This window comes from Chiloscyllium punctatum, chromosome 19 (assembly GCF_047496795.1).
Source record: "Chiloscyllium punctatum isolate Juve2018m chromosome 19, sChiPun1.3, whole genome shotgun sequence".
Taxonomy (NCBI): Eukaryota; Metazoa; Chordata; class Chondrichthyes; order Orectolobiformes; family Hemiscylliidae; genus Chiloscyllium; species Chiloscyllium punctatum.
Window position 1 is genome coordinate 67,814,609 of NC_092757.1, and position 10,618 is coordinate 67,825,226.

Consider the following 10,618-nt stretch of genomic DNA (forward strand, 5'->3'; position numbering starts at 1 on the left):
GTTTAGCCAGGTACAGTATGATAGGCCTTAAGCACAATATTGATTAAGTGACAGAAAGCGGGAAGTGTTGATTAACAGAGAAGTTTAGACTGGAAGTTGTGTTCTGACAGATTTGCATCAAGACCAGTTACTCATTTTGATGTATATCAATGACCTGCACTTGGGTATAAACCAAAAGATATACTTTTAAAGGGACTGCAAGATCAGTGAGAATTGGGGTCCGTATGTTCACTGTTCTTTGAAGGTGGCAGGACAAATTGAAAAGGCTTTTCTCCAAAAATACTGTAGCCTTGGCTTTAATAATTGTAGAATAGTAAAACATGATAAATTAAATGAAACTTTTTGAAACACTGGTTTGGTTTGTCTAAATACCCTTGGCAAAGGCAATTAACTGTTCAGTGCCATTGTAAGAAATTTGAATAAGATGAGTTTCTTAAGAAGTTTGGGAAATATTCCAAGGAGGAGTGCATCTGAGTGTCAAGTTGACTAGATGGTTAAACATGAAGTAAGCTTGAACCTACAACAAATCTTGGCAGTGACTAGCAGTGTGAGGGATTGTTGCTTCTCCTAGCTTTGTAATGGAAGAGAAATTTAATTTGCCTAATTGAAACCATTTGTCAAATATATCACAGTTTCCTGTCAATCAGTTGGCTTGGACAGCTGTCAATATTGAGCAAAACCATTAGTGATATCCAAATACATCGAGAAACATTGAAGTTTACAGCACAAAAAGAGGCTGTTTGGTCCATCATTGCTAGAGCAATCCAAATAAATTGTCGTGCTTCGCTGTCTCTCAGACGATCCTGTACTGCTTTATATATCTAAAGTTTATTCACCTTTTTCCTTTAAAAAGCACTTTGTACCTGTTACACTCAATTCTGCGTTTTTTCAATTTTTTTCTCTTACGTAGCTAGCTTTATCTAACAACCTGTATTCTTTCACTTAGTGTCTGAAAGCAGAGGATTTGGCCAGTGCTGTTGTTTACATTTTGAGTGCACCTTCTCATGTTCAGGCAAGTAATAATCCATTGACTAGTTACGGATATTTCATTGCACAACTCGCGTTTTGGTGAGGATTCCTTCTGTGGTTATTTCAGTCTTTCTCTCCATTTTTGTTTAATCAGTGAAGGCATTTTTTAGTGCATTTAAGGCAGCAAATGTGTCAAGATGGTTCATGGGAGAAACTCCTGTTAAGCTGGAGTAGTGTTGGGACAAAATAACTGGAAATCAACAAATTAGTTGAAATCTTGAGCAGACATTTCAAAATTTTGTGTTGCCTTAAGTTGTAATGTGATTCAGGGTTAAAGTGGGTATATGGCAGTAAGTTGTAGATCAACCATGATCATATTGAATCACTTTAAAATCTCAAAATTGTTACATGGTTTCTTCCTGTGCCTTTGCTCATCAACAAATATTTGTTAGTCAAAGAATTGAAACCCAAAGTAAAATGAGGTTACACAAAGATCTGTGCAGTGTCATAGCTTTTATTAACAATTAATATTTAATTAATTAATTAAATTTGACATTTATTTTCTAAAGGTGTACGTAACACCAAATTGGTAAGGATACCAAGAGGCACATTGTTTGTAGACAAGTGTGCAAGTTTGCAGAATGGTTATGTAATTGACATATGAATTTCAATCGAGAAATCAGTGTGATGTCTTGTATTTGGGAACTCAATTTAGGAGTTACTTATTGTTTGGAAATTAAGTTAAATATCCAGTTGTGGTAAAGGAACACAGGAACATGATCAAGAATGTCACTGAGTGGCTGGAGAACACCCTGAAGGGAGAGGATGAAGAGCCATAAGTTGCAGTGCACATCAATACCATCTACAGAAGTAGAAAAGGGGACATGGTCCTGCAGTCAGGGAGATACGTTTAAAAAAAATTGCAGAGCAAGACTTCGAAAGTAGTCATCTTTGAATCGCACTCAGTTCCAAGAGTACAGAATTAAGAGTACAACACATGAACATGTAGCTGGAAAAATGGTGCAGGAGAGAGGCGCTTTAGATTCTTGGGACATTAGAATCAGCCATTGCCAGATAGATTGCATGGGACTGAATTCTTTGCAAGGCATTTTGGTAGGGCATTTGACAGGTGGGGGTTTAAACTAACTTGGCAGGGTGTGGGAGCAAGGAGGAAATACCTTGAAGAGGAAAGGTGCAGAGAATATTAGAAGAGATGAACTTCCAGCATGGATAGTGAATCTTGGAGAATGGTGTTTAGAGACTAGAATGTTTAGAGTTTAGCAAGTAATAGCATCTAAATGAGAGTTATTATGCATGCATGTAAATGCAAGGTGCATGATTAGATTAGATTACCTACAGTGTGGAAACAGGCCCTTCAGCCCAGCAAGTCCACATCAACCCTCCAAAGAGTAGCCCACCCAGACTCATTTCCTTACATTTACCCCTGACTAATGCATCTAACACTATGGGCAATTTAGCAAGGCCAACTCACCTGACCTGCACTTCTTTTAGAATATTGTAGGAAACTGGAGCACCCAGAGGAAACCCACGCAGACACAGGGAGAATGTGCAATTCCGTATGGATACTTGCCCCAGGACAAAATCGAACCTGGGTCGCTGGCACTGAGGGGCACTGAGCCACCGTGCCACCCCTAAAATAGATAGTGTTTTTGGTACAGATTACCACGTGACATTGAGATGTTGTGGCTATAATGGAGAGCTGGCTCAATGAGGGTTAGGTCAGAAGGCTAAATATTTCTGGATATAAGCTGTTCAGGAGAGATAGGAAAGGAGGACGGAAGGTGGGATTTATTTGAGGAGAATATTACTGTGCTGGAGGGAGATGATGACCCAGAGGGATCACGGACAGATTAAATTTGTCTGGAGTTAAGAATAAGGTCTTTGTGACTCCAATTAGTGAGAAGTGCAAGGAAAATTGCAGCAAGCTTCACATAGTGTGGAGTAGTTTTATAATGGTGGATCTTACTGTCCCAGCCTTTGAGTGGTTAGTAGTGGAAAAGGCTGAGAGTTCTTACAATGTTTTCAGGAAAATTTCCTCTAGCGCATTTCCTGTCGAACATGGAAAGAGGTCTCTTTGACTTGGTCCACATCAGTTCGACGAAAGAAGTAGATCAAGTGGCCTAGCGAGACATTAGGGGACCGTGATCATTATATCTCCAGGTTTGGGCTGACTATAGAAAAGATCAAAGATAATTCAGCGTAGGACCAATTAACTGTGGGAAAGCCAGCTTCAATGGGGTGAGTAGATCTCGATCAAATTAATTTGTTGGATGTAGGCAGATTTGGAGAATCTCAGGTGGTGCAGTGTTATGCTGTTGTTCAAAAACAGATGTGGTTGCTGATCATAGATTAACTTGAAAGGAAGAGTTATTTTGGATATAAGTCAGTATATTTCCTGAAAAGGGAAAGGTAGATAAATCAAATCCAGAGCTTGCTGGATGGCAGAGGCAATAGAAATTAGAATAAAGAAGATAAAAATGCGCTTATTTCAGTTATTGGAGGAAAATAAAATTTGGAACACTATTTTAATATGGAATGTTTGGGTGGGGGGTGCACAGTGAAGAAACAAGGAGCGAGTATGAAACAAAATCGGCAACAAAACATAAAATGGAGTGCAAAGCCTTCGATAGGTATATAAATGGTAAAAGGAGGATTGGGCCAATTGACCAAAAAGAGGCTTTCTGTATGGAGCCAGAGGGCATGGCTGATATATTAAATGAACGTTTTACATTCATCTTTACTAATGAATAAGATAAAGAAGATCATTCAGACTCCAGAGGGCTTTAAAATTGAAGCAGTGTTGTTATTGGATAACCATCTATACTTAAACTTAATAAGACATTGGGATGAGGTGAGATATAACCAAGGAATTAGAATTAGCTTTATTGTCGCACGTACTCTCATGATTACAGTGAAACGTTTACAAGTCACCATTTATAATGCCATCTTAGGTACAAATGTACCTAGGTAGTGATTCTCAAGTTCAAATTGTTCAGAAAAATAAAGAAATAAAAAATCTAGTATTACAAGCCTTCGCACCATCTTGGGTACAAACGTACAAAATAATAGGAATAAATTAGAAAAATAAGGAAATACAAAGTTCGGAATAACAGTCCTTCCAACCCGATCCACACTGGCACTTAGCCTCCAGACCGTACCAGGATTCATCTCTAGGCTGGGAGTCTGCACTGGCTTCACTTCTCGGCCAGAGTACACATGAGGCCGGGCATCCATGCTGTGCATACAGAGGGAATGAGTGGAAGTTGCAGAAGTACAAGCCATTTCTTTTTAGTCTTCCTTCAAGGCTCAAGTGGTGCCAAAGGACTGAACAATTTCAAGTGTTATGTCTCTTTTTCAAATAAAGATAACCCCAATAAGTACTGACCAGTCAACTTAATTTAGATGGTGGGGAAAGCATTCGAGAAACTTCTAGAAATAATAATTTGGGGAGAAAAAGTAGTTATGTGGACAGACACGGATTAATTAAGGAAAGCCAGAATGGATTTCTTGAGGGAAAATGTTTAATTTGCTGGAAATATTTTACAAGGTAAGAGGGGAGATTGAGAGCTTTGCTGTTGATGTGGTGTACATGAACTTTCAAAAGACATTTGATTCAGTGCCATACAATAAGCTTGTGTGTAAAGCTATAGCTGACAGAATAAAACGTACAGCAGCAACATGATATGAAATTAATTGAGCATCAATAAAGAATGAGTGATGGTTCAATATTTTTACAGATGGGGAAAATTGGTCAGTACCTTGGACCTTTTGCTTTTACTGTTATATCTTAAAGATCCAGATCATAGTTTATAGGGCAGATTTTCAAAATTTGCAAGGCGATGCAAAACTTTGAAGCATTGTGAACTTTGGAGGAGGATAATGTAGAGCTACAGGAGGAAATAGGCAGGTTGGTGAGATGATTAGGCAGTTGAAAGATACAAAATGGAGAAAAGAAAGGTGATTCATTTTAGTAGGAAGAGCTTGGAGAGGCAGCAGGACAGATTGAGTTTGACATTAATAAAGCATACAATATCCCAAGCCTTAGTAATAATGGCATAGAATAGAAGAGCAGGGGAGGTTATTTTGAAGTTGTGTATATCACTAGTTCTGCTTCCACTAGAGTATGGTCTTCAATTCTGGGCACCACACTTTTGGAAGGATATGAAAGCATTCAAGAACACAGCAAGAATGAGGATCTTCATTCAGGAAGATAAATTGGAGAAGTTAGGATTTTTTTTTGAAGAAAAGACTGAGAAGAGATATTTGGCACTAGTAAAAATTGACTGGTGTGAACAGAATAGAGAAGAACTGTTCTCAGTCTTGGAAGTGTAGAGAACAACAGAGCATCAATTTAAAGGAGATAGTAAGAGAAGAAAAAATGATGCAAGGAAAATCTGAGTGATTTAGTCCTGGTTTGCCTCAGTTTGGTGGAGACCGATCTAATTAAGAATGTCAAAAGGAAGTTAATGTTCAGAGTTATGTGGAAAGATGTGGAAATGGAAAGATGTGTGTTGCTCACACAGCCAGTGCAGAAAGAAATGAAAGAACACCTGGAATTTCTGAAAGCTGCAACACAAATCATAACAAAAACAAGAATTGGAACTAAGGCTTGGGATATTGTATGCTTTATTAATGTCAAACTCAATCTGTCCTGCTGCCTCTCCAAGCTCTTCCTACTAAAATGAATCACCTCTCTTTTCTCCATTTTGTATCTTTCAACTGCCTAATCATTTTTCCTGACTGGAACAATAGTGCTAAATTGTTTCAAATTTTTTATTAGACTGTAATCTTATTACAGTTAACTGTTTTAATTACCATATTATAGAAACGTACAGAGTCAATAGAGATTTACAAGCGTAATACCTGAGCAATAAAGTTATACCCACTAAGAAAGGATGTAAATGCTTTGTTCTCTTTTTCCTGAAGAGCAGGCTGAGAATGATCTTCGAGTTCTTTAACATTATTAAAAGTTCATACTGTACAAAGCACATACTGAGAATGCTTCCAGTTGTGGGGTTCATTAGAACAAGGAACTACCACTTAAGCTAGTTGCTAAGAAATCAAACCGTATAATTCATAAAACTATTTTATATTCAGAAGGTTAGTAAGAATGTGAAGCATTCTACCACAAGGAGTGGTATGGAGACATTTAGAGGTGGCTCGATGAGCGTACAAGGGAGGCAGTAAGCTGAAGTGTGCCATTAATGTCCCATAGATTGGTTAGGCTGAATTACATGTTTTAGTGTTGTATATTCCATGTAATTTGATTTAAAATAGCTTTAAACAAAAACTTTATGATTAGTACTTTAAATATTTAAGTTTCTTATTATACCTGATGAAAGATTAGTGATGGCACTGCTTAGTCCTTGTAATTATCTACAGTCTAACACATATTACTTTTTCACTGTTTATTTGACACATTTACTTCCACTCTTTTCTCCTCAATCTGCTATATAATATTTCCTGCCCTTGTCCCTTTGAGTGCCATTCTTGTAAGTTTCATACAGATTTGCGCAGGATGTATTCTATTTAACTACGTACAGTATTTCATCCCCTAAAGTATCGAGCGTTAGTCTTCATTTCTGCTCTGTATTGTAAAATCTTGATAGTTGTTACTAGAATTTTAAAAAATTACTAAACTTATTGCTTCTTTTCTCTTTAGCATCAAAAAGGGATACTGTTTAGCACAAATCCAATTCTATGAATGCTTCCTGCATCTACCATATGATTATTTTAAAAGTATGCATTGGTTTTATTTAACTAAACACTGATTCTGATTTGACTTCAGATTGGAGACATTCAGATGAGACCTACTGAGCAGCGCACATAGCAACCAAGGAAGGAGCAGCCAGGGATGTCTATGAGCAAAATAGATTACGGCGCAAGACCTCTGCTGGACAGTTTTTTTTAAAAACCGATGTGATACTAAGGGTTATATAACGTCCTATTTCATTTGGCGACTGGTAGAATTCATCTTTCATTTTCTCCAAGGAAATGTTTGCCTGTGCTGAGAAATCTGCTGTAGGAGCAGAACATAATAGAATTATTTTATTTTAAGGGAAACTTTAATTTTATTTTGTCTTTTGCTTCTGACTGTTGCAGATTATTTTAGTGCCAACTGTGGCAGTAAAGGTGCAAAAAATGTATGAAGGATGATTGTGCTGCATATATATGTGGAGAAAATGATTCTTGATCACCTGTCTTTCTATCTTATTGGACAATTGTTTCATTAACCCAAGCTAACAGTTATGTGACTGCTTGTGGTGTGCATACCTGTTGGTCTCTACTCTGGTTTGCACTGAGAATTCATTGTACCGTTTGAAAATGTTAACAGTTTTGAAGGGATTATTTTACGGGGTATAATTGATACCCGAATGTGATAAGTAACCAGTCTCGTTGCTTGATAGTGATGCCATTAATTAATTTTAATGTTTTCATTGCTGCTTCAGTATGAATTAGAATAATATTATGGACCAGGAAACAGTAGGTTTATCTAGTTTTTTATATATAATTTTTTAAAAAGGAAAGGCCTAGTTCACAGAATAATAGGGCACTTAATATAATCCAAAATACCTTAAATATTTCTTTTTGTTGTCTTGATCTTAAATTCACATTTAATTCCCACTATTCAAACATTTTTTTCTAAGTTTATTCTATTGAAATGAAGCCTAAATATAATAATTGCACCTGGCTACTCACTGAACGACATTCCTCTACTGTCTTGCATAACAACCTTCACCGTTGTCTAAAACTAAAAGATTTTTCTAGAGTTTTAATGTGATTGAAATCTTGAACAACTGAATAGGTTGTTACCTATTTGTAATTCTTGAATATGACTGAAAAATCCCTAATGCTAGGTTTCTTTATAACTTTAATAATGTTGTGAGAGAAAGATCTGTACAACTAACATGTTAAAGATTGACTATATAATTCAATTTATTATAATCAGTCCAAGATTTTGAACAATGCTTTGCCTCTTCTCGAGTTGCATAAATTGTTGACTACTTAGTGATGTTTGTATTTTGCTGTCAGATTACAGTAAAGTAGATGTCTCTTTGAAGGTAGTGTCACCTGAGGATATAACACAAGAAGCAAATAGAACTTGGAGCAGTACAGCACAGGAAAGAGCCCTTCAGCCCACAATGTTGTGCCAAGCATGGTGCCAAGTTTAATTCATCCCTTCTGCCTGCCCTTAGTCTGTATCCCTCTATTCCCTGCATATTCATGTGCTTATCTAAAAGCTCCTGAAACACCCTTGTTGTATCTGCCTCCATCATCACTCCTGGCAGCACGTCTAGCCACCTACCACAATGGTTTTTTTTAAAAAAAAACTTGCCCCTCACATCTCCTTTGATCTTCCCCTCCCCTCTCGCCTTAAATGCATGCCATGTAAACCTCAAGCTAAATACCAGAGGTGATGTCTTGGTCAGACAGGATAAGGCTTTTCTCGTCAGTTTTATTTTGGCTCGCAGATCAAATCTCCAACCCCAGTTGATGATTTGTTCCCCATATATCTACATCCTTTCAAGTACTCACCCAATTTATAACCAACACTGTTCCCTTGTTCCACTTGATCATGGGCATCTCTGCCAGACTTAAATGACAACTGAAAAGTTAACATTGTTCTACTGTTGACAGATCCGCTGACCGTTTCTAGAATTTTCTTTTGTTTTATTAAATCCATATTTCTAATAACTATTAATTTTCATGTAATCAAGGACAATGTATCATAACGCAGCACACATCTTTAGTTAATAATAAACCTGTGTATGGTGATAGTTTCAAAGCGACAGCTACTGGATATATATATATATATATATATTTTACAATTCACATTAGAAAATGCTTTTGATTTGTGATTTAAATAAATCTACCAAGTCCCATTCACCTCAACAGGATGAGAATCATAAGTTACTTCTGAAAAAACACAAACTTTTCTCTCACAGTTCTGATAATGAACTTACGATTTTTCTGTGGTACGGCCACTTGTAAGAGTGAAAGTTAACTAAAAAAAGAATGTACTCCGTATAATTTATTCAGATGAGAAGTGAGCTTCTTTGATAGACCAGAAGATTTGATTAAGGTGATAGCTCATCCATTTCTTGATTCTGATTGATGGCAAATGGCCTGAAAGTCACTTGGTAGAAGACAGTCCTGAAACATTAAGTGAATTGTCGCATACTTTGAGGTGAATAGTTTGGCAATTAATTCATGTGCAAGATGTTGACACAGCTTTGCTGCCTTCTGCTCAATTAGTATGTTTGACATTAAGTTAATCATTTAACGAAAGGGATATGTTTGATCAAACATTGCTCACTCTTCAGTGAAGTATGCTGTAGATTTCATAGTTCAAGCTGCTGATTTTTGTTTTGCCCCTGCAACCTTGCTGGATATTTCTTCATATTTTTCTCATGCTCCCTTATCTCTCGAAGGTGAGTGTGCTGAACGAAGAAGAAGGGGTGAAGGGAGAACGAGGAGGTGAAAGAAATAAAAATTTTGCTCAGGCTCCTGCTACTGGTTATTACCCAGTCATCCTTGCTAATAAATGCAAATGTGTGAAATTAGGTAAAGATTGTATTGGATGTCGATTGAATAACCTACCACAACATTTCTGTGCTCTTGCTGAGACCTCTTTTGTATCTTTCAAGAAAGCATTCTTAATTTGTGTACAGGAAAGCTTTTCAATTGTGCTGTTGCTCACTCACCTCAAATTTATGGGTGGTGTTACAGGTTTTAGTACCCCAGTTGATATTTCTGACTTTCACTGAAGGCTATAAAATTGTTGGTAGCCACTGTTTTGTTTGCAAGCACGTTCAGCATTGTATTCCTGAAAAATATGTATTGAATAAATAAAAATTGAAGAACTGTGAAGATTGGACTCTGAAAAAGCAAAGGCCCAATCCTGCTAGAATTACCTCATATGAAATATACATGTCCTTCGCAGCTGCCCATTTTCTAAACGTTTCCAGGTTATCAAGAACCTAAAGAGCATGTTCCCTCTTTGTGCTGAACTATACTTATGTGCCCTGTGACAACAAAAACTGTATTCTTTGGATAATACAATAAAAATAATAATTAAGTGGTTAATATGAAGAATAGTTTCTAAAGTGTTGTCTCCTTGGAAAGCAATATTTGTAAATCCAGTTTCTGTCGAATTTATTTCCATCGTTTTTGTTTCTGTCATCTTTGCAATTTAACATGAAAGCTGTGTTTTGCAATCCAGTTGTAAACATTGCTGTGAATTCTTTTTGTTAGCCATCAGTTGTGAGCTCCTTAGCTACACTGTTAATATCTTCTCAGATGCCATTGTTGTACAAATTAATATTTAATGTGAAAATGATATTTGGATGTGTTAGTTGCTAGAACCCACTGCCTAAACTGAAAAAAATGTGAAGTTCTGGTGTGCAAATCGTCACTGCTCTCTAGAGCAGAACTCTGGTTAAATGTTTTCTCCTATCATTACCTGTATAACTGCTGATTTTGGATTGTTGAACACTTCAAGTTCATTATCATGGAAATTGGGATGAATGTCACACGCTAGGACTAGAATTTTCAGGTACTTTTGGGCATCTTCCAGGTCAGGTTTGGTAGTCAAAGTGGTGTGATCACGTGCAAGTTAACAACTTCA

At 36.9% G+C, this 10,618-nt stretch overlaps 1 protein-coding gene across 2 annotated transcripts in view; it reads left to right on the forward strand.

Moving 5' to 3' along the window:
• dhrs11a (dehydrogenase/reductase 11a) overlaps positions 1–10,086 on the forward strand; it is a 77,557-nt gene extending 67,471 nt beyond the window's left edge. For both annotated transcript variants that reach the window (XM_072589602.1, XM_072589603.1), the window contains 2 exons: positions 947–1,012; positions 6,779–10,086. In XM_072589602.1, coding sequence (XP_072445703.1) covers positions 947–1,012; positions 6,779–6,820 — 108 coding nt within the window. In that variant the 3' untranslated portion in view covers positions 6,821–10,086. The remainder of the gene's footprint in view (positions 1–946; positions 1,013–6,778) is intronic.
• Positions 10,087–10,618: the final 532 nt, after the last annotated feature.